The sequence below is a fragment of the Triturus cristatus genome, chromosome 7, assembly GCF_964204655.1.
Source record: "Triturus cristatus chromosome 7, aTriCri1.1, whole genome shotgun sequence".
Lineage (NCBI taxonomy): Eukaryota > Metazoa > Chordata > Amphibia > Caudata > Salamandridae > Triturus > Triturus cristatus.
The window spans coordinates 690,139,721-690,163,194 of NC_140590.1; the positions used below are offsets into that span (position 1 = coordinate 690,139,721).

General features: G+C 45.6%; 1 protein-coding gene across 2 annotated transcripts in view; it reads right to left on the reverse strand.

Moving 5' to 3' along the window:
* Positions 1-17,603: 17,603 nt before the first annotated feature.
* Positions 17,604-23,474, reverse strand: part of SLC39A11 (solute carrier family 39 member 11) — a 2,092,456-nt gene continuing 2,086,585 nt past the window's right edge. The window contains exon 10 of one of the 2 annotated variants that reach the window (XM_085617335.1): positions 17,604-22,776. In XM_085617335.1, the coding sequence (XP_085473461.1) occupies positions 22,698-22,776 (79 nt within the window). In that variant the 3' untranslated portion in view covers positions 17,604-22,697. The remainder of the gene's footprint in view (positions 22,777-23,474) is intronic. The other variant, XM_085617334.1, reaches the window with a different exon arrangement.

Consider the following 23,474-nt stretch of genomic DNA (forward strand, 5'->3'; position numbering starts at 1 on the left):
TGCAAATGCTTGCTTTAAAGGGGGCTCGAAACGGGTCCCTACGGAGCTCCGTTTTGTGCCCTGGCACAGGCGTTTTTTTTTCCGGACTGCAGTGACAGCAGGCACATCATGTGCGCGTGCTCACACGGCTCACTTCTCACTAGTGGAGAGGTTGCGGCATGACGTCATGCCAGGTGATCGTTGTAGGGGAAGGGAAATCCTTTTGAGAGAGTAATTTTCTCTCTGGATTTCCGTTCTCTTTTTAAAACACAGGAGCAGCAACATTGTCCTGGTGTCACCAGGGGTTTAAGTGGAAGCTTTTTCAATATTATATACAAGCCATAGTTGCTGCTTATTTATCTTATGCAACTAACAACCACTGACAAAGCCAATAGTCCTGACTTGTTGTAGGTATGATATTACTGCCACATGGGTGCCCCACTGAGGCACCAGGGACAAGCCCATATATGCCCCACCCACAACCAGTGTCCACACCATGGATTCTTCTCCCACCCACCACAACCCTAGATGCTACTCTGCCACTGACCTCCTTACCCTAAACACAGGCTGACCTTCCAGGTGCAGCACCCAAGCCACCCCCACACTGATGGTGCTACCCATGCACCCCATTTCCTTGCCCCAAGCACACAACTTAACTCTGCACAACACCTCCACACACAGAACCTGCCCCACACTCGCATATCTCCTCCTAAGCACCAACTTACTCGTCAGGCACGCCATTAATTCTGAGACCTCCTGCATCTTTGCCCCCTTAACCCTGTCACCCGGATACAAGATCGCAAGACAGGACGGACCCTGCAAACCAGGAGGAGTGCCACCCATCACCTAAAGAAAACATCTACTGCTCCATCACATCTGTAGGCTCCAACCACCTCCAACACCTATCTATTTTAAAAATATCCTACTTGTTTGCATTTGCACTTGTTCTTTTGCACTGACTGGGGGAATTGGAAGGAGGGAGGGGATCGAACTGCTGATTCGCCACTTTACAGGTTAGCGGTCTAGTGGTTCAGACGCTGGCCTATTTAGCACGCGCGCTGACGCGAACGTGCAGCGCTGGTTCCCTGGGCGAAGCTGTGTGCAATGCTCACCAGGTGAGACCATCTTTCGAATACTCACGCATACTATTTTAAACCTTTTTAATTGTGCTATATTTAAAAAATATCCAACTTGTTCGCATTTGCACTTGTTCTTTTGCACTGACTGGGGGAATTGGAAAGAGGGAGGGGATCGAACTGCCGATTCGCCACTTTACCGGTTAGCGGTCTTGTGCTTCAGACGCTGGCCTATTTAGCACGCACCCTGACGCACAGCAGACGTGCGCAGCGGGCGTGCCGCTGGCGCGCCTAAGGCAAGCCCGTCTGCGCCCGTCCGCGCTCCGGTCAGGCACAGGGCCAGTCCACCTGGTCGTTTTTTGCCAACTGTCACACGCTATACTATGGAGGAGTTGCATAAATTGAACCCTGGCAAGGTTAAACCATGTTGTCCCCCGATTCCCTCTTACGCAGTCAACATTGGCACAAAGAGCCCCTCCTGTGTCAACTGTCGGCAACGACTTCCGGATAGCCTGGATTTGCCAGCGCTTGGTCCTGGTGCTAGGTTAGGTAAAAAGACCGATGCCACGGATGTAGGTCCTCTAAAGTGTATTCTTCTTAACGCTAGATCATTAGTCAAGCATAGCACGGAATGTGCCCTATTGCTGGAGGAATGCAATGTAAAACTGGCTTTCATCACTGAAGCTTGGACAGACAATGTTTCTGGACCAGATATAGTCAAGGCGACCCCTCCTGGATTCCATTGCTACACGCTAGACCGGCCACTTAAAAAGGAGGGTGGGCTTGCTGTTATCTATCATGAATCAGTGGAACCCAATTTCGCTGTCGCCTCTAACATGACATGTGAGGCTCTAGCTTTTAACATTTATTCAGCTAACTATAGACCCTTTAAAGGCATACTACTACATCACCCACCAGGATCTAAAAGCGTGTTCTTGGACACAGTGGGCACCTTACTAGAAGAAGGGCTATGTTTAGAGTCCTACTCGGTACTGTGTGATTTTAACTTTCATTTAGAAAGCCTTGGTGATCGGGACACCAACCGTCTGGAACAAATCATGGGTGCTGGAGGCCTCAGACAATTGGTGAAGGCCCCAACTCATGAAAAAGGACATACCCTGGATGGTATATATACCAATAATAATGATTTAGACGGTGTCTCAGTTCTCCCGATCCCTTGGTCCGACCACTGCGCCATTTAGTTTGAACTGAATTTCCACATGGCTCACTTAGCCAGCACTAAACAGGCCCAGGAGATTGAAAACAGAGCCTGGGGAAAACTGGATTTCAATAAATTTGAAAAGTCCCTTATAAGTTCATTGCGTCACCTTCCGTTGAATGTGGAAGATGCCGCAGCTGCTTATAATCAATGGTTAACCAGTACCTGCGATCAGCTAGCTCCCAGGAAAAAGTGGATTCCCAAGCGAGCTTTGCCCACAGCTCCTTGGTTTTCTGACAAGCTTAGAGCCAAAAAACTGGTCTGTAAGCAACTAGAGAGGGCATGGCGCAAACACTATGCTGAAGCAGATAAGGAAAGATACAAAATTGGTATCATCACTTATAAGCATTTGCTTCAAGAAGCAAAAAAAGAGTTCTATTCTACTCAAATAGCACTAGCTAAATCTAACTCAAAGGAACTCTTCAAAACCATTAAAAAACGGTCTACCCCGATCACTCCCAAGAGCGAAGGTCATCCTGATATCTGCAATAAAATTGTGGACTTCATTAGACATAAAATTGAAATCATCTATTCTTCATTTTCCAATACTAAGAAAAGGGATCAGTCCAGCTCCAACACTATGGGAGTGGACAAATCTAGCTCCTCATCTACATTTGACCATTTCTTACCCCTGGCGACGTCAGATACGCTTAAGTTTCTGAACTTGATCCGATCAGGGGCTCCTAATGACCCATGTCCTGTTCGGGTTATTAAACAAATCCCTGAAGTAATTGGAATAGCACTCGCCCCTTTATTGAATGCTGTCCTTTCGTCCGGCATAGTTCCCAAAATCTGGAAGAAAGCTTCTGTTCATCCTTTGTTGAAGAAGCAGACTCTGGTCCCCAAAGATCCCAATAACTACAGGCCGATCTCCAGGCTTCCTTTTCCTTCCAAAATACTGGAAAAGGAAATGAACAACCAACTCAGTGCTTTTCTCCATCTTAATAATTCTCTGGACTCATCACAATACGGGTTCAGAGCTTATGACAGTACTGAGTTGGCCTTGTTGAAATCTACTGAGGAGATTAGAGAGGCCGTAGACAGGGAAGGAAATGCCGTACTGATTCTACTTGACTTGACTGCAGCCTTTGACACGGTCCATCACATAGTTTTGATGGACCGGTTGTCTGAGATCGGGGTAGAAGGCCCTGCCTGGAAACTCTTACAATCTTTCCTATCAGATAGGTCGCAGACTGTGGATCTGGATGGCAATACTTCTAAACCCTTCTCACTCCCATGCGGGGTGCCACAGGGCTCATCTCTTAGCCCAACTCTCTTTAATATATATGTGGCACCACTGGCGGGAGTTATCCGGTCTTTTGGCTTCCAGCTCACCTCCTACGCTGACGACACGCAAATTGTGCTGTCGCTGATGGAGGGAGCTGAAAAGGAGACGGGGGATCACTTCCATGACTGTATGAGTGCTATCTCAGTCTGGATGTCGTCAATTGTTTAAAGCTCAATTCCACCAAGGCCGAGGTCATAAAATTTGGGAATAATCCTCGGGTGTGGACACCGGAGTGGTGGCCAGAGGACCTTGGTCAGTGTCGAGTACCCACAAGAAAAGCCAAAAATCTGGGAATATTGGTAGACAACAAACTCACCATGGGGGATCAAGTAAGTTCGGTGATTTCAACCTGCTTTATGGTTCTCAGAATAATAAGGAAAATTAAGATCTACCTTACAGAGAGTAACCTTAAGACAGTGGTGACAGCCCTCATAATGTCGCGTCTGGACTATTGTAATAGCTTATATCTTAATGTTCAAAAACAACATATGAACAGGCTTCAATTAGTTCAGAACGCAGCGGCAAGGGTGCTGTCTGGAACACCGAAGTTTGTCTCTGTGAAAGGAGAACTTAAGAAACTACACTGGCTTCCAGTAAAGCTAAGAACACGCTTTAAGGCCTTATGCACCGTCTTTAAGGCTGTCAATGGAACAGGTCCAGAGTTCCTTAGGCACAGATTCCAATGGCATGTTCCGGGCAGAACGCTACGGTCTACTGGTGCCAAACAAGTGCAAGTCACCTCATTTAAAAAAAACTATTGGGAAGGTAGAAGTTTCATTCGCTGTGCGTCCCAAGCTTGGAATGAACTCCCTTTTCAACTCAGGAATGCGCCGGATCTCCTCTCTTTTCGTAAGGGCTTGAAAACATGGCTCTTTTCTCAGTAGCATTCAATCTTTTTTTCCCCGGTAACCAGTATTTAGCACCAGGATACCCCAGGGTAACCATGCGCTCTACAAGTGCAAATAACATAACATAACATCTCTCTTGCTCAATATCTCTAGCAACACACCCTGAAAAGCGCCTTACTCTACAGATCTCCTGGTGTTAGATCCATCTTCAGAAACACTATTGAAGACTTCATCAGCCCACAGGTGATCGACTCGGCTCCTACATCCTCCTTGGTGATCTCAAATTCCAACTAGAGGACCACACCAACAACCTCCTGGAAGACCTGAACACCTTTGGATGCAACCAATGAGTGAAGGATGTGGTCCATGTCGCAAGACATCTCCTCGACCCTGTTTTTACCAACCTCTCTGACATTATGTTGGACAAGCCTACCCCCAGTCCTTCATCTCCCTCATTCAAATAGACCTACATCTACCCCATCAACATGGAACAGCACTCAACAAAACCACCTGGCACAACTAGAACAAGAAACCCATAGAAAACTGTACCACAAATACACAATCCTGCTGTGCCCTGCACCAAGATGGCTCTCTCGATCTACTACCAACTTCAAATCCTGGAACACCTCCTGTGCAGACACATTGACCTGCTCAAAACCACCACCACTTAACAGACAAGACCACAAGCAAGCAGGTACATAGATGGTCTCTGACTCACCAAACACCATTGCAAACAGCTGGAACGCTGATGGTTAAACATCCAAGATTACAATGACAAAAACACCTATAGATCAGTGTTCCAGTACTACTGCCAACAACTCAAATCTACCAAACACTCAACCTTAGCTGAATGGAATAAAACAGCTCTAACAACCCCACTGTAATCATCTGCATAGCTTAGGAATTTACCTCCCCCAATTCCATAACCATCACACCCTCTCAGTAACTTATCACCCAGCTCTCTCCTACTCAGCAACAAAACCAACAACATATAACAACCTCACACCCAACCAGAACTCTCCAACATCACAGCCCTCCAACCCTCAGAAGCTCAATTTGCCTCTTCCTTCTCAACCTCTCTGTCATGTTCAACATGGTCTCTTTCCCCACCCTCATCCAATGCATCCATGAGGCTGGAATACACAAATTCACACTCTGACAGATCAGCTCCTTCATCACATGTTGTACAAATTGTTGTCAGCCTGGCCCCATACACCTCTTCTGCTCTCAACGTGATTTGCAGCATCTCCCATGTCGCATTGCTGGCTACATTGCCTGCTCTCTAACACCGCCCGAGCTCATGAGCTCAACATCATCTCATTCGCGGATGATGCCCAGCTCATCCTCTCCCTCTCTGTTGCCACCTCCAAAGGCCAGGTGAAGTTCATCAACTGCATGTCGAAAGTGGGGAAATGGATGACGACCAACTACTTGAAGCTCAACTCCGAATCTGGTACTCTTCGACAATGACACTACTCTCTGGTTCTCAGTGTGCTGACCTCCAAAATTAGGACCTATACCCATCCCGGTGAACTAAACCAGGACCCTAGGGATCATGTTCCACATTCAAATCTCGATGACCAGACAGATTAACGCAGTCCCCTTCTCATGCTTCCACTCCCTCAAGTTCCTCAGGACAATCTTCAGATGGCTTCCGCTCAGCACCCGTAAATCCATCACCTAAGCCCTGATCACTATCAATTTGGACAACAGAAACACACTGTATGATGGCATCACTCCACAGATTACCAAGAGACTCCAGGCTATCCAGAACACAGCAACCAGACACACGCTCAAGCTCCCACTCAGCACTCTCATATCCCTACATCTCAAATACCTCAACATTCTCCCCACTAACATATATGCCCTCTTCAAACTACTCACTGTGGGATTTGGCCCTTTTTGGCTAAAGTTCCCTAAACTTTTTGCTTTTCCCCTAGACCTTTTTTCTGACATGTGTTACCAACTTGGATGCTTTGGACACTTTCCCACTGCTAAATAGTGTCAAAGTGAAAGTGCTCCCTGTGTAGAGTGTAACGGAGATTGGCTGTCCATTATTGGTATGTTTGCTTTACTAGTAAAGTGCACTGTGTGTGCCAGGGCTAGTAATGCAAATGCTACTGGTGGGCCTGCAGCACTTATTGTGCCACCCACTCAAGTAGCCTTGAGAAGGGAACTCAGGCCTGCCATTGCAGGGCCTGCGCGCAGTTTTCTAAACTGCCATGTTGCTCTGGTAAGTGCATGCACTTACCAGACACTGCCCTTCCATTTCCATACATATCAGGCACCCCATGGTAGGTCTAGGGTAACCCCTGGACAGGGTGCAGTGCATGTGAAAGGTGGGACATGTACCAAGGTGTATACCATGTCCTGGCAGTGAAATCATCTCCATTTCGTTTCACTGCTGAAAGGACATCTTGCCCATTAGAATGGAATAGAAAGGCTGTGTAATGTGTTTGCCAGCCTTTCTTCCCAAAGACTTAAGATGGAAAGGTGAAGTTTGGTATCCCTGAACTCACCCTGCAATAACACATCTTTTTATAAAGATGGTTTTTGCATTATGTGTTTGTAAGTCACTCTTTCAGAAGTGGCTGGGTTTTTGTGCTCTAAACATTTCTGTGTGTCTCTGCCTGGTTGTGGACTGACTGGCTGGATTTGAAAGCGATAGGATCTGGGAAATGTCTTGCCCCAGGGGAGGAGGTGAGACAGCACAGGCTGACCTGTATCTGGAGTGTGTAGGGGGAGGAGAAGGCCTAGCGGTGAAGAGGCCTGGGCTGGTGCTATAATACAATTATCCCATCTCCTGCTGAGTGATTGAGAATCCAGACCCCCACTAATCAAAGGAAGAAGGTGTGGTTGGGAGGCAATCAGAACTGGTTTGAGCAGGGGTCAGTGCCCCCTGTAACACAAAGACTTCAAAGCCATTGAGGGGTATAACTATGCGAGCTGAAGCCCCTGAACTTTGGAGAATGGCTTGATCAAGTGTGAACAAGACTGGAGCTACTTCGTGGATCAAGAGGAACATTTGCCAAGGAAGAAGCAACTGAAGAGACTGTTGGATAGGACCGCTCTTGCTGTGTGATCTGGGGCTGGCCTGCAGTTTTCTGTTTCAACTAAGGATAGGCTGTAGGGGCTTTGCTGTATGCTGTGTCCCCCTGCTTGAAGGACTTTGCTGTGTCCTGAAGTAACTATACCCAAGGGCCCGAGGTTAGCTGGCTCCCTGTTTGTAAACACAAAATTTTCCAGAGAAGACTCTCAGATACGCTGTGGGTGCGTGCGCTCTGTCTAGCCTGAGTCCTTCGAGAGGATCATCCTGTGAACATGTGTACCGGGGAGTCAAGTAAGTCTCAGCGACGCAGTGTGTGTGTGCTTGGGTGCAGCCTGAGACTTTCGTGTGGATTGGCCCGTGATCGTGTACATCAGAAGATCAAGTGTGTCTCAGCGACGCTGTGTGCGTGTGCTGTTTGCAGCCTGAGACCCTCGCTGGAAGGTGCCCTGTGATTGGAGGCACCGGAAGATAAAGTGTGTTTCAGCAACGCCGGTGCGTGTACCTTCTACCGGCTGAGACCTGCACAAGTTGTGCCCTGTGATCGTGGGCACCAGAAGATCAAGTGTGTTTCAGCGACGCTGCGTGCGTGTGCCGTGCGCAGCCTGAGACCATCGTGAGGAGTTGTCTGGTTATCGTGCACCCGGAGTTCCGATGAGTCTCACTGACTCAGAGTGCGGGTGTAGTGTGCAGCCTGGTATCTTCCCACTGCCCGTAGATTCAGAGAAATTGCATCAGATGCCCAAGTCGTTGGACGAGGAGAGGAGAGTGGGTTCGCGCCTCCCAGGTAACGCGTGTTGCCTCCTGGGGCAGGGAGCGGGCTCGGGGGGAGACGCTCTCGGCCTCTCTCTCTGTCCTGCAGCGCAAGCTTCTGCTTCGGCTCGGATTGAGGCTCATGTGCCAAGGTAGTGGCAGCACCGGGCCTGAGTGCGAAGCTGCATTTACTGTGTTCTATCTTACCCATGGGGGGGGGGGGGAGAACGGTGGCCGGAGACTAACCACAAGCCAGCACGAGTGGCGGAGAGACTGGCAGTGAGACCGCCAGAGGCACCATGAACGGTGCCGGAGTAACTTACGTATTGCATTACTTCTGCATACCGGAGTATCTGATGATTGTAAAACGCATTGCTTTATTCCTGCACAACGGACTGCCTGTTTTGTCGTATTCCCCATTGCATTAGTTTGCCTAACGAACTGCCTGATAGGTGTGTTATGCATTGCACTAGGTTTGCATAACGAGCTGCCTAATAGGTGTGTTATGCCTTGTCCTGGTCCTGCATCACGATCTGCCGGATTGTCGTATTACACATTGCATTAGTGTTGCATATCGAACTGACGGATGTATGTGTTCCGCTTTGCATTAGTTTTGCATAATGAACTGCCTGATAACTGTATTACACGTTGCATTGCTTTTTCTTAACAGAGAACCTGAAAGGGGACCGTACACATTGCATTACGGGGGCATAGCAGTTTACCACGTTGTTGCTTTGCGCATTGCATTACAGTGACCATACAAATCGCCAGATAGCCGTATTATGATCTGCATTATTCTTATGTTGTGAAGTACCTGATCCTTGCATAACGAACTGCATATTACATTAGGATTACGTAGGATTGTTTAGTTTAGCTCAATAATAATAGGCCAGGGGGAGTATTACCCCGATGCATATGTTGGTTCAGTATTGTGTGGTCACATCGTATATCTTTTTATAAACATATACTTGTTTTTCTATGAAACTCATGTGGAGTCTATTTGTGGTGTCATCATTGGATTGCTGTGAGCGTAATTGCAAATACTTTACACATTAGCCTTGAAGATAAGCCTGGCTGCTCGTGCCAAGCTACCAAGGGGGTGGAGCGGGGGTTATCCCTAGAGGCGACCTGTCTTTTCCCTAACGTGGGGGCTCGCGGGTCCCTGTTTGGCCTACGGTACCTACCTCAGCCAACCAGGGATCCTGGGAATTCTAACACTTACACACACATACAAAGCACTGCACAACCAAAGTACTGCATACCTGAACAGTGGCATCTACTTACTCACATCAACCAGACACCCCCATTCTACGAACCTCTAGCTCGTCCAACCCCCCATATCCCAAGAGCCAGGGGACGAGTTTTTGAGTACCTGGCTTCTAAAGCCTGGAACAACCTTCTCCCACACATCAGTGGGGAGAGAACCCTGCCCTGCTGCTGCAACTTCCCGAAGTGTTAGCCGGATCGGAGGGCAGACGCACATTCTAAGAAGTTCGGGATACCGCATTGTCCTGACTCAATCTGGGCACCAGGATAACTTGGACCCAGTCATTCCTGATGTTCTTCTGCACTCTGGGCAGGAGAGGCAGAGGCAAGGAGGTATACGAGAGTCTGTGTCTTACTCCAGTCGAAATGTATCCCTAGGAAAAACCTCCACTGGAGGTTCAACGCACAAATGCTTGGACACTGTTGCTGAGGATGAATCAATAAACAGTAGCCAAACTGAAGGTCCCTGTGGATTCTGTGGACTGAAAGGCGTGCAAATGTAGCCGGAGGTGCGCCTAAAATATGCAATAAATAGATAGAGAGTGGTGGGATGGGATCGAGTCCAGCTTTGCCGTCTTGTATTTCCTCTTTGATTTGGACTTCAACTTGAAAAACGTGTCAAACTGTTGAAAAAAAGAGTGACGATCCTGGTCACGGTTTGAAGGTACGGAAAATTAAGGAACTGATGTCAGGGCGCAGGGGTGATTCTAATATATGGCTCAGCTTTGTCAATTCAAGGGTGGGAATTAAGTCGGCGAATTGGAGCACTGCTATGAGATCTTTCGGATCCAGTCTGCCACCTGCGGAATATTCTAAAGTTGAGAAAACTGCAGCTAGAAGTATCCATCAGAAGCACATATATAAAAAATATCTGATCAAATTTGCTCAATTTGTGGTTGCTACAAAACAAAATATAGTTGCATCATTTTTAGTTGAAGTGTATTCTGAATAAAGCCCACATTAGGCTCTACAAAAATGCATTAAAAGCGGCACAGGCCGCCTACTTTGAGGATCAAATAGCAGCCACGACCAACTCCGCAAAAGAGACCTATCGGATAGTCAAACTCCTCTCCAAAATACAGGAACCCCCTGAGGTTCCGTGTGGGACGGAACGACACTTTTGAGTGGTGACGAATATGGATGAGCTGGGTATCTACGAACCGCAAATGACGAGTATAGTGGGTGTACGCAGTTTCGCTACGCAACCACGTATGGTTCGTCTTATTTTTGGGTTTGTTCATCTGAACCCTCGGGTTCCATTTTAGATACGGCATCCATTTTGTTTCTTGCTCTCAAGTAGCCAGCGAACGGGCTTTGTCCGCTTCGTGACGCTGGGACTCCCAAGCTTACACGAGGGACACGTGTTCCTTTGAGTATGACTTTTATGACGAGGGAAATGACACGACGAAGGCAGATGGCCCCGCTCAAGGCTCATCTTGCCATGCCGGTCTATTGTTTCAGTCATGCATACATTAGACACGGGGTCTCTGATCCCGTTATCAAGTTTCCTTTACTACTCCTAACACTCTTCTCTAATCTGTTGTGCATCCTTGTCCTTTCTTTGCATCTGTTTTTGTCCCTTCTCCTAATGTGTTTACGGTCAGGATGGAATGTGTTTTATTGCAGAGAGGGTATGTTTTTACAGTTGGGAACTGGCAATACTGTTGTAATTATGTTCCGGCCTCCTGAAACATGAACGCGACTCTTTTGAAGTTTATTGTGGGAACTGAGTTGTAATCTTTGTTCACTATACTGTTCTATGGGAAAAACGTGTATAAAAGGAGCGATCCACTTTTGCAACTCGAAGCAGTCTCCGAGAACCTACACGTTGTGTACTTCTTGTGACCTCTGTATCCCTGAAGTAAATAAATGCTGATCTCTGACGTCGCTGGAAGTGTCCCGTGTCTCTGTGTTTGGTACGCCAGAACAGGTAACCCACGAAGGTTTCAGGTGTTGTTCCCTGGCACCGCTGGGTCTTAGAATAACCCAGTCCTTCACCCCTCCACCGCCAGACCTGGATGGCACAAAATGCAACCAGATGGCCGAATTCTTTTCGAAAAAAATCGAAAAAATCCTCAACTCCCTCCCGGCGGCGCCAACTGCACTAAGAGGCCCTTACCACCCGGCCTCCCAAGACACCCCGAGGTTGCTCTCCTTTCCCCAAATCACCACCGAAACGTTTCTCAACGTCCTGCACAAAGTCAAAAGCGGCGCCCCGTCAGATCCAGCTCCGATCAGTAAATTGAAGCAAGTTGCTTCCACTATAGCCCCTCCTCTCACCAACCTGATCAACGCCTCTTTCGAACATGGCACAGTCCCAGCAAACTGGAAAAAAGCCACTGTGAAGGCTCTCATAAAAAAACCGCATCTTGACCCCACAGACCCATCAAACTTTAGAGAGAGTAGCGAATCAACACCTTTCTGAGTTCCTAGAGACCAACCATCTCCTCCGCCAAACCCAGACAGGTTTCAGACCAGGACAAGGGACGGATACCGCATTGTTAGCCGTTGTCGAAGAAGCTAGGGGCATACTAGACATAGGAGGATCAGTGGCAGTGATCCTCCTCGACCTGAGTGCCGCCTTCGACACGGTGGACCACGCAACCCTTGTTCACCGTCTTGAACTGATAGGAGTGGCGGATTCCGCTTTAGCCTGGATCTCATCCTTCCTTGAAGACAGGTCTTTTCAAGTGACAGATGGGCACTCCATCTCCAAGGCTCAGGCACTCAAGTGTGGGGTGCCCCAGGGGTCCTCCCTGAGCCCCACACTTTTTAACGTGTACATGGCTCCCCTCGAGGATGTTGTCAAACCTTTTGGGATTAAATCAATAATGTACGCCGATGACACTCAGCTCGTCGTTTCCCTCAACCAATCAGACAACGCCCTCACCAATTTATTTAGTTGTCTGGAAAAAGTGCACCAATGGATGTGCGAGTCCCGGTTGAAACTGAACGGGGAAAAATCAGAAATACTCCTCCTAGGAAACCCAAATAAAATCCCCACACCTCTTCCCTGGCCACCATGCATGGGATCTCCACCATCCCCAAAATCCGAAGTAAAAAGCCTAGGGATATGGCTGGACCGGGATCTCAGTTTTAAAACACAAGCGAGGAAAACTGCGGGAACGTGCTTCGGCCTTATGAAGATGGCACGAAAGATCCTCCATCTACTCCCCCCTCAATCCAGGAAGCTCTTGATGCAGGGGCTGGTGAACTCCAGATTGGACTATGGGAATGTCCTATATCTGGGGGCCCCAGTCTCTGTAGTCCACAGACTTCAATGCGCACAAAATGCGGCGGCAAGAATACTCACAGGAACCGCAGCAAGGAACTCGGCCAAGCCAGCCCTCAGAAGTCTGCACTGGCTGCCAGTCAAGGAACGGGTCAACTTCAAGACCCTGTGCATTGCCCATAGAATACTGCACAATGAAGGCCCTCCCATCCTCAGGCCTCTTGTGTCCCATCAACAATCAAGCAGACAACTTAGATCCAACTCCCTCTCCCTGGCAAAAGTCACCAGAATTAGGAAGGCCAGAACAGGTGGTCGCCTGTTTTCGTACAATGCCCCCAGACTATGGAATGCCCTCCCACTCTCCCTGAGGCAGGAACAAAACCACCTCAGATTTAGGAAAAGACTGAAGACCCTACTCTTCCCCTGAGCACTCCCCCACATGACTTCCCACCCTACAGGACTGTGTTCACTAGCGCCGGGATGCCTAAGGGTAGCTGTGCGCTCTACAAAACCCAAAATCAAATCAAATCAAATCAAATTCATAGTATTGAATGAATTTCCAAAATTCAAAAAGTGATCCAAAAAACAATTATCCACAGTCAATTTTTTTTACTATGTTCAGAAAAATATTTTTTGTAGATACCATCCCCCAAATTGTAATATGATTGCAGACCTAATTGTACAAAGGCAAAAAGCAATTTTTTAAGTATTGTATATCCTGCATTACTAATTTTGTAGCCCATCTTACAATGTTTCTGCTGCCTTAATCTTAATCGTTAGGCGTCCCAATAATGGTGAAAAAATACTTAACACTAGGCTAATTGAAAAAGGGGTGCCCAATAGTAGCAGCTGTGAGCCCCTGAAAATACTATTAAAGACAAAACCCTGATGTTGATGCTCTCTACGTAGGTATTAGTATTGTAAGGGAATCGCATAGCAGGTTGTGTGCAGCATTCATCATGTATGCTCCTTCAAAGCCATAGGTAGCTTCTCAAATGCTAAAAAAAGCCTTTTAAAGATTGTGTCTGTCTGTAATCTTAACCCCTCTCCTACTTTTAGGTATAGTTTGCTCTTATTTGCTTATCTTAAAATATATTTTGTGCAGTGCTTAATTTGAGCCGGTGCTTTCCGGGTGCTCAGCACCGGCACTTAATTATCAACACCGGTACTTATGAAAGTCTGCACCATGGTGTCACTGACTGTCTAATTCAGAGATGACCATAACAACAGATGTTTATTAATGCAAGATACATTAAAATAACTATTACCAGTGTTCAAGCTATACTTATAACATTAAGGGCCTGGAATAGTCACACTTTTAGCAGTGTGATGGTTAATAGTTGTTTTGGTACTGTCATGGGCAGCGCTGGTTGGAGCAATGTGTGGCACAAGCTGCAATGGCCTCTTTGTCAGGGCCCCGGCACTTATTGTTTTACAAATTAAGCACTGATTTTGTGCACTTTCTGCTTGAGATCTTTGGCGATTACAGAAGCAATGCATGTATGTACTAATATAGGCAATACGGTAGGATTGTCCCGCTTGCAAAATTACTGGCCCACCTTGAAATGACTGTGCTTGTAGGTTTTTAAAGTATGTAGTAAAGAAACTTTCTTTACAGGATCAGAACAGCTAATACCTAGAGAGAAGATACCTGATCCAAAGCAACAGCTCTGCATCCTATCATACCCACCCAAAACAAAGCAATAATGTCCAGCAATGCTAAGCTGTGTTATTGTTTTTATTGACTGCTGCTACCTACAGAGGCGTCTTTGTGCTGAGAAAAAAAACTATGTGAGATTAGGTGAAAGGATACTTAACGTTAAGCCAGGTATTTAGGGTTTTCCTGAAGTTAAATAGGTTCTGCGCTTTTGATAGACAGTGGAAGAGTGTTCCACAGTTTTGCCCCCACAACCAAAAAGGTTTTCCTGCATTCTGAGTCTTGTTAAATCTGGGCACCAAAAGAAGAGAGGCATTAGAGGACCTGAACGTCCAGCCTGGAACATAGTGTGTGAACTTATTTGTAAAACAGATTGGTCCCTATGGACAACGATTACAAATGGATCAAAAAGAATTGTTTTAACAACAGTTTATAGAATTTCTTCTTTGTAAAAATATATGTAGGTACAAGTAGAAGTTCAACTGCTGAGTCCCTCCTTCAATGTGTGTTTATGATTAGATAATCTCACAAAGGTTGTAAAACTGAAGCCTAAGACTATGCAAGTGCTAGCTGAAAGGAAAAGAGACCACTGTAATATTAACATACCAGAGATTCCAGCCTAAAAACACACAATACTCATTCATGTAACTCTACGAAAGCCCTGTACCGCAGAACAGGGAATGTGAATAGAAGTGTTGATCAGACATTATGAGAAAAGAAAGCTGGTCTGCTATTAAAGGGACTTGACCAAAGCAGCATGAACCATCTGGAGTATTTTTGCTTGAAAGCAACTCACTCCTTAAGTGTGGGTATTTACTCCTCAGGGCAATGGTTTACTTGTTATTTAATAAACTCTTGAGAAGCCTCGCCCGTTGGTGAAATTATGCACATGAATGAAATGTGGCCATTGTAGATGATATGCACCCCAGAGCAGCAAGAACTCTGGCGAGGAATTACAGCCCAAAGTAAGAGAAGTCATTTGACAAACAAATGAGCCCCACGATAACATTAACTAAGACTCATCTGTTGTTTTAGTTAAGATAACTACCTGAATTTAACTTTTCAGCAAGAAACTAATTCTCAAAAGCAAGTCAAGGCATTGCCTTCAGAGAAGTAGTTTCATCAGAGTAGAAATGAATTGCAGAACTGATATATTGCACAGGTTCAAGCCATATTGAACTTCTTTTTCTAACCGTGGTCTCTTCTCTGCGGATGGTGAAGCTTCCCAAACAATCCACTTCTCCAATTGGTTTGTTTGGTGCAAGCTGCTCTGCTGACATTCAGTGTGAAGACATCAAGTGTGATTCATTTCAGCTGCTTGACGTCAAGAGTTCACAAAGGTCAAGTAAGAAGATTGTTTATTTTTTCCTTTGGATTACAAGTTTTCCTTTGCTTAACTAAAAGTGAGTTGCAAAGGTCCCTTTGTGATTTAATGCTTTTCTGTTGCTTTATTTGAGGAGTTCACAAAGGTGGACTTTCAACAGAGTTATTCAAGAGATTGCAATTTGAAATGGAGAAATAACTGTGAAAGCTTTGTTTTCTTCTTTGTCCAATGCCGGAGCCGATCCTTTGCTTTACAGATTATTTAAAAACATGGCATTATTCATTTGAAAGTGAATACAACCTGGAACAATTTCCTGTGTGTTTAATTTTTGTAATTCCTGGCAAGTCAGTAAACTATATTTTTGTTGGACTTATAAATCAGACTTTCATTAAAAAAGAGAGTTACTGGATGATATGTGTTGTAACAGAGTGCGTGCAGCCAAGAAAGTTCAGATGGCATAAAGGTAACCACGCCTTTTTTAGTGCTACGGTGAACAACTGGCTGCGGTATCTCTTCCAATCTCCTTTTCTCGAGGGCATCCTATACTCAAGTCTAGCACTGGGTTGGAGACTCAGAGGAACAATGAGTAAAATATTCTACAGTCATCCATGGCCCCCTTGCAGTGGAGCTCAGGTATTTCTTTGAATTCCTGGCAGCACTTTGGTAAGGATTTGTGCCCCCCAAAAGGTGATATCTTGTGTAATAAAGGAGGGGACTGGACATGGTGCTCATAGAGTGACATGTTTTTACCCCGCTCCATCTAAACCTGTTTTCTGCATTCTAATTTCAACCAGACTCCACACATGCATTGTGTCATGTACAGAGAACCTTTACACTGACAATACCCTAGTGCAATAAAACTGCAATAAAATGAAATATGTAACTCTTCTCCTTCCTCATGCTAGGTCTCTGATATATCAAATACCTGAAATTAAAAAATATACATGAACTCCACAGTTGAAAGGCCCAGTTGACAGGTTATGTGCTTCAAAGCAGCACCGACCTCTGAGGAAAATGTAATGTCCTGAGTCGAATGTTTTTTACTTGATGTGATATGTGCCTTAAATGAGAAAATCAAAAGAGAACATTGGCTAGGATATCTGATACCCATCAGCAGGTCTCACTGAAGAAGAAAGTGAAGCAATATGCTCCAGAGCAGCTTAGCCCACTGGTGTGGGTATGTTCCTTGAGCACTGTAGCTCAGTCCATTCTTGGAAAAAGAACTCCAAAGTTGTATGGACCAAATGAGAGTGCTTCTGTTTTTAAGCAGCATATCCGATTGCTTCGGATATGAACCCCAACGCAGCGGATGTCACTAGAGACATTATGTACATCTTGGCCCACTGGAAGGATATGTATATGAAAGCAGCACAGCACACAACTGACAATATTTGCCTCTAATGAAGGTTGTGGGGTGTAATGCAGCACAACGCTAAAGCGACTATAGCATAGTCTACCTGCCCTAAAGCAGCACAGCGCATTGTTGATGATATGTTATCCAGAGCAGCAGGACGCGTTGGTAAGGATGTTTTCTCTTAATTATAGTGACCCATCGATGAAGTGACGTATCATGAAGCAGGATGGTCCTCTGGTATATAATGCACAGTGGCCCACTGGTAGTGGTACATGTCCAAAAGCGGATATATGATACAAAACAGATGGCCCACTGGTGAGGTTATATCTCCCAAAGCATCAAGGATTACTGCTGAGGTTACATATTCCAAAGCAGGAGGGATAATTGGTGAATTTATGTGCCCCGAAGCAGGCTGACCCATTGGTAAGAGTATTTGCTGCATAGTAACTTACTTGTGAGATTATGTGCCTGAAAGCAGGATGACTATGTGGTATTCTGTAAATAAAGCTTCTCTCTCTATTACTAAGTTAATTTCAAAGCAATAAATCACCAAAACGCACATTTTAAAATGTCCTCTTTATTCAAAACAAATCAAAACTCCAAACTTCATATCAAGAGACAAAACACCCGCGCTTCATGACAACTTATTAACAAACGTTCAACACATTAATATACTAATCAGTCATTTTCTGGACTATATTTTAATCTCATAGCTGGTGAGGCTTCAGAAGGACAAGACATCAATGCCTGGAAGATGGCATCACACAAGAAAGGCTGGGAAACCAAGGAAACATTGTGCAGCCCATTTATGGATAGACGGCAACCCCCATGTGGAAGGAAGCCACAGCCTTGTAGCCACTCCACCTTCAACTGCAGTGCAAAGGGCAAATGTTTTTCGTCTACCAGTTTGACTCTATATGTATGAGATGAGGATGGAAGAATTTTTGAATAACAATATCTTAATGGTGATATAAACTTTGCTAAACACATATGCTTGTGTTCTGAGCTTACTTTGGTCCCCATGAAGTGTGGCCCGATAATTGATGGATTCAGTAACATAAGTTCCTACCAAATATAAAATGTCTGACGTGGATGGTAATTTTTTTACCAGCCTTGTTGGATAACAAGTTTTGCGGGAATACCGCAGTTCCATGGTGATTTACCCAGAGACTTCACCTGCTGCAATACGGCAAAGCCTCTGGGTGGGATACCAGTGAAAAATGTGGAAGTGTTCATAGTAAGTCCAATTTATACATGTTATAGCCTCCAAAAGTCATAATTACTAACCCCGGGCGGGTAACTATGCTCCGCCAGCGGAGTTTGCGTAGGTTCGCCTACTCTGCGTTACGTTGCCAATGCGGAATTCAGGCAAACCTACGACTCTGTGGCGGAGCGTAGTTTGCTGGCCCCTTCACCCTCCCAAATGAATTAAAACTAAGCAAAAGGCACTTACCTGCCCCGTGGCTGCCTCCTCCTTTACATCGCTGCTCACCTGCCTCCTCGTCGCCGTCCTGCTTTACTAACGACTCTACGTTGTACGTCTTGGGTTATTAGTGAAGCAGGACAGCGAGGAGGAGGCAGGAGAGCGTTGATGTAAAGGAGGATGCAGCCACGGGACAGGTAAGTGCCTTTTAATTAATTTGAATTATTTTGGGAGGGGGGAGGGCGCAGAGCGCAGCGAAGTTCCACAGAGTTGCTTTCCAACTCTGTGGAACTTCGCGTAGAGGCACTACGGCTGTTCTGCCCAGGGTTAATAATTACCACTATGAACCTAATCCCTGACTACCAGAGACCAGGTAACAGTAATGCATGGGGTGGGGACATACCATGAATTATTACGGGTCACTAGTAATGAAGTCCATTGTGCTCTAGCTGCCAAGATGAGCATCTCTGTAAACGTTGTTCCTGTTTTGCACTTGACAGCTGGAATGCCTATCAGAGCTATTTTAGAATCTGTGCAGTGATATTCAAGCGTAGCATAGCATGCACTGTCATCTTCTCAGTCATTTTCAGTTTTGTTGATGTAACAAGGATCATGTTCAGAGTGTTCGTGGGTCACAATTCAGTGTTTAGCAATATACATAAGGGCAAAAAAAGAATCCCTGTGCCTGCTATGCTGCCGCTTGCTTGGTGCTATGACAACAGAGTGCAAGCAGAACATCAAACACAAGTCGTTTTTAAGACACAAACAGAAAACCCAAGAGGTAGATTGAAGGAGTTTAGGCTGGAAAACAGAGAGCAAAGGGCATAAACCTGAACATATGCAGAAAGGCGTCAGTGTCTGAATATATAATAGTTTTAGAGAGTGCGCAACAAAACTTTACACACATCAGCTTTTTTGCTTACACAGTAAATGCAAATGCATACTTTAGGAACGGTTGTGGTTTACAGAATATCCTCTCTTTCCCTAAAACAAAATACGGTTCTAATAATAACTTGCATATTGAATACCAGCATCAGTCATTGACTTTTTAATACCTATAAATGCCTAGAAATATCTTGAGTTGTATTTAAGAACATTGTTCTTAAAGGCAACTCAATTGGATATTTCTAGGTGGGCCACGTTATGCCTTGAGAATATTTTTCGTGCAATTCCAAGAAACTGCAGCATAAATTGTAATCCAGAGAGGTGGATGTGGTGATCAACAGGTCAATACAGAAAGATGGGCCTCACTGAGCAGCGAGACTGCATCAGGACCAATGAAAGTCCTAAGGAACTGAGGCACAGCACTTCTTCCACTTATTAAAGAAATAAAACGGTGCAACTAACCGATGTGGACAACACAGGGAATTTGTTGAAAATTTAAATAATCATAAGTAGCAATATTAACGAATCAAATACATTAAGACTCAATTGTTTCTATATTCCCTGACAGCAACCGCTGGTGAATTGCTCTGTTCCTTTTCCTTACCGAGCAGTGTGTACAAAAGGACCATTTCTTGAAACAATATACGATATGTGTCCCATTGTGTAGACAATAATCATCAATGTTCTCTTTCCACTGGAAATGTATGTGCTGATAAGAACCAGAATGAAGCAGGATATGCAAAGCATTTCAACATGGATGCCATATTGTTATGCACATCAATAACTGCTAGGTAACCCAGGGTAACAGGCCCCTAGCCCTAATGGAAACTCAGACTTTAGTAAGTGCTGCAGTCAGAGAAATATATACTTCTAGCTACTCAAGTTATTCAATCCATTGGGTGGTTAGAAAATTACATTTGTTTGATTGCTTTTGAAAGATGGGTGCAAAACAGGGCACTGCCTGAACTGCATAGTTTACTAAGCGCACAGTGTGATAACTTCTCAAAATGGTGGTGAATTAATACTTTACATAGAGAAGGATGGAAAGTATCTTCATGATTCTTAATATAAAATGTGGCACATGTATGATGAGATTTTGACTTGGTAGGTCCTTCACAAGTCTACTGCCTAGCAGCCAAGCCATTTGGGCAGTGAAGGCCCTGCTTCCACCCTTATCGCTGCAGCCTGCCTGCCATACAACCGCCTCTGCTGGAACTACCTAACAAAGTGCTTTTGGCAAGATAGAGGGAGCCCTTGAGCTATAAATGCAATGCATTGCGGGCCACCATGACACATGGCTCGCTCTGCATTTATTTCTGATTCATACAAACACACACCGAGATCGGGGTTTTGTTACAGTGAAAGGACAAAAAAACATCCCAGTTGAGCAGGGAGCTTTTTCCATGTATGTTGGAATTTTTTTTCTTTTGTTTTGTTTTTTAATTACGAGTTTGGGTCTGCTATACCTTGCAAACCGGTCCGGGCAGGAAAAAATGCAAGTTGGAATACCTATCCTAAAAACAGCCTGACATCAAACCTTCCATGACTGATGGCCCTGTAGGAGATAGGCTACAGATCACAGGCTTCCAATAGCAGACCCAGCAGAAGCTCCTCTGTGTGAAACCTAGCAGTTCCCCACACTAAGGGCCTTATTACGATGGAGGAAAGTCAGACCGCCAACCGTCATCGCATTGGGCCGGAGACTGTCTGACAATGAGTCGGTGGTCTTACCTGCCACATTTAGATAAGACCGCTAGCACGGCAGTCAGAAAGTGCTTTTTAATACTACTGCATGTGCTGAAGCCCATGAAAAGCGTCGCAACACACGCTACAATGGTCAAAAGCCTCTTGTGCACAATCATGCACCGTAGGCCAGGCACCACACAGTGCATGGATGTGTGGGTAGTGCCCCCAGGCCACTTAGCAGTGGCCCAAGTGGGATGGGGGCCCTCCTTGGGGCCCTCAAATTCCATTTCTGCCTGCTTTTTCATTTCAGTGTGTCCACCTTGAAAAGACAGTCGGAAAGGAACATCCTAATGCCTACGGCGGTGCCTGCACAGGTACTGCCTCGATTGTGGGGATAGGATTCCAACCGCCGCCCAATGGGATGTTGGATCCTGTTAGAGGCGGCAGTCTTTCCCCCTGGCGTCTGCACTCCAACCGCCGGTATTGCAATCCAGTGGTTGGACTGATGGCCTGGATGTCAGGCAGAACGCCACAGACAGCCTGTCAGTGGAGGGCCACCTGCCATCGTAATGAGGCCCTAAGTGAGGGAGACAAACTGTGGGCATTTGGGGTGATACTGCCATGGTGACCACAGAAATCACGCTGTTCATTATGAAAGGATTCCGTAGTAGTTTGAAAGTAGCTTCTGCCTACAGTAATGAGAGCATCACAAAGGTCTTATCTTGTGAGTACTTACAGCACATTTTTCGGATGTACTAATGCAAAACTTTGTTAAAGAAATATTTTAAGACTGACTTCACATTCCACTATTTTAAAGAAAAGGCGAAGAACACTTGTTTGATTTAGTACTGGTTCTTTAAGAGCAGTCCAGGGCGGCTTTAGCGATGGTGCGCCCAGTGCGACAATCATTTTTGGCGCCCCGTTGCATATGACCGCCTCCTCTAATTCTGTCACTACCACCTGGCAAAACTGCCCCTCATCTCTCCAATCATAAGTTACTGATCAACACAGTGCCCCCTTGAGGTCAGCGCCCCTTCCACAGGTCAGCGCCCGGTGTGGCCGCACCAGTCACATTGCCCTAAAGCCGGCCCTGGAGCAGACTGCATCTATCTGGCTGTTCCACTTGGATATTTGCTACTGAAAGTTGAAGTGCATACTCCATGTCAAATTTTTTTCCAGAGATCAGTGGCCATCTCTCATACTAGAGTTTCTATGTTACAGTAAGTCTATGTCATAATAACGTATTTTCTTGCTTAACTGGACTAACCTGTTAATTTCATCCCGGCATAAGGCAGAACTTGCTATCAAAACCATCAACTGATACGAAAAAGATATGCATCAAAGCAAACAAAACGTGGTCTAGACTCGCCTGAGAACCCAGCAGGGCTGGAATAACTCCTGAGGTCCTGATCTCCCCCAGCAGCAAGTGCTCCTCACTTTATCTTAAACGTGTGGAGAAAGCACAGATATGGTGGGAGACAAGAACCCAGAAGGAAATATTGGTCCCCCTTCAAAATCACAACAAATCATACTTCAACATATCAGACGTTGAAAAAAATTAAGAAATCCCAACCCATTGCTCCCTAACACAACCTGTCAAAAGCAAAATTATTTTCTGTTAAAACTGTCCCCCAACATGTGCAGGTCAATGAGTGCTGTCATTAGCCCAGGCCAACGTCCAGAGACATCATCACTACGAATCCAAGGATGGAGGTCCAGGAGGCCAGCTTCCCATTGCCACTGAAATGAAAAGAGATAGGAGAGTTAGGCGTCACAGAAGATCACATCATGTACATTGAACCAACAACCTACTACTTTTGCAGCACACCCATCTCTGAGGTTGGGAGAAAAGAATTTACATTTAGGAAGCCAACCAACTTGGCACCAGGCTTTAAGGAGTCTCTGTCCCTCCTTCACATTTACCCCTTCGTAGAACACCAATGTAACCCAGCAGTAGGTGAGATAGTGCCAACATCCATGCCAAAATGTAGTAGCAATTTATGGATCACGTGCTACGCAGCCAATGACAGGTGTTTCTCTTTTGAATGTAGGGTGGATGCCATGCCTGCGCACATCAGACGACTATAGACAATATGAGGACCACTGCTGAATGGCGAAGGACTCAAAGCAACCTAGGGCTGGGCCAGCGTCAGTCATATGTCAGGGAAAAGTGTAACTTGTCACTTACTCACTTAGCCCATACTAGCACTGAAAGTCACTAAGTGCCTACAATTACCCAGATGTATTTATTACATACCTCACATATTAAAGCAGCCTATAATGGACCGTCTCATATTATGGCAGAAAATATTATTGACTACATGACCAACTGTTGTAGCAATATTGTGCTCATGGGTTGGTCCTGAACAGGAAGCGTCTGCTGAACAGACTAGGATATTTCAGCCAATGCACAGAAACGTGCAGTGGAACAGGAGACT